A 1493-nucleotide genomic window follows, 5' to 3' on the forward strand; every position below is an offset into this window, starting at 1 on the left:
TTGAGACAGGGTTTCTCTGTAGCTTTGGAGCCTGTCCTGGAACTCCCTTTGTAGACCAGACTGGCCTCGAACTCACAGAGATTCGCCTGCCTCTGCCTCCCGAGTGCTGGGATTACAGGCGTGCGCCACCACCGCCCGGCTCCCAATTTAGTTCTTGATGCTCCAGAGTTGAGGATAATTCTTACAAAGGACTCAACTTCATTTCCCAGCACCTACATTAGGTAACTCACAACCACTTGTAACTCCAGCTCCAGGGAAATCCAAAGCCTGTGACACCTGCAGGCACTAGAAATCACATGCTCATATCCACAGACAAACACACACATTTGTACAAAAACATTTTTTCAAACAATTTTTATCTATTTTGCTTTTTATTAATTTTTTTGTTTTATTTTGTTTTTTTCAAAACAGGGTATCTCTGCATAGGTCTAGCAATTCTGGAACTTATCTATAGACTAGGTTGGCCACAACCTCAGAGATCCGCCTGCCTCTACCTTTCAAGGCTGAGATTAAAGATGTGTGCCACCACCTCCCGGTTCTTGCTATTAATTTTTATATTATTCATTTTATGTGTGTTTTGTCTGCATGTATGTATGTACCATGTGGTGCCTGTGGTGGCCAGAGGAGAGCATCAGATCCCCTAGAGTTGTGAACCATGTGGATGGCAGGATTTGAACCCAGGTTCTCTGAAAAAGTACAAGTGCTCTTAAATGCTGAGCTATCTTGCCAGGCTCACACACAAATATTTTTTAAAATAGCCCATTTTCAGAAAAGTTAAAAAGCTCTCCCATTTATTTTTCTTCTAACATTGTTTTCCCTGTGTGTATGTGTCTGTCTGTGCTCGTGTCTCATGACACACATGTGAAAGTCAGGGAACAACTAGAGGGGTCGGTTCTCTCCTTCCACCACATAGGATCAAATTTAGGCTGTTAAGTCTTAGCAGGAGACACCTTCAACAGAAAAGCATTTTGCCGGTTCAAATTTATATTTCCATACAGATGAACTGTCCATAAGATATATTAGAAGGGACTCAAAAGCCATGCTCATTTAAAATCCTATAAAATTTTATTCATTGAGTTGATAGTCTCATAATTTTCAAACATTTTTACCTTTACAAGTTCTTTAAATACAGCATGCTGAATCATTTTTCTTTTGTTCAGACCAGATGCCATTTCTTCAAGATCAATTGCAGACCTTCATAAGTGACAATTGGGTAAGAAGAAGAAAAGTCAGTTAAGATAATCTGAAAGTATTTCTATCCCATAGAATATAAAGGTATTCAATCATTCAAATTAATAGTCTAATTAGCATTCACATAATTGTTATAGATTCATAAGATTATAACACAAAGAGCTGTACCATAAAATACTAGATGTAAAACTCTGGTTAGTTTTAAAGGCCTTTAATCCCAGCACTTGGGAGGCAGAGGCAGGCGGATCTCTGTGAGTTCGAGGCCAGCCTGGTCTACAAGAGCTAGTTCCAGGACAGGCTCC

General features: G+C 39.8%; 1 protein-coding gene across 1 annotated transcript in view; it reads right to left on the minus strand.

Moving 5' to 3' along the window:
• Nucleotides 1-1493, minus strand: part of Srp54 (signal recognition particle 54) — a 40422-nt gene that overhangs the window by 26076 nt on the left and 12853 nt on the right. The window contains exon 3 of the mRNA XM_026781839.1: nucleotides 1110-1194. Coding sequence (XP_026637640.1) covers nucleotides 1110-1194 — 85 coding nt within the window. The remainder of the gene's footprint in view (nucleotides 1-1109; nucleotides 1195-1493) is intronic.

This window comes from Microtus ochrogaster, chromosome 1 (assembly GCF_000317375.1).
Source record: "Microtus ochrogaster isolate Prairie Vole_2 chromosome 1, MicOch1.0, whole genome shotgun sequence".
Taxonomy (NCBI): Eukaryota; Metazoa; Chordata; class Mammalia; order Rodentia; family Cricetidae; genus Microtus; species Microtus ochrogaster.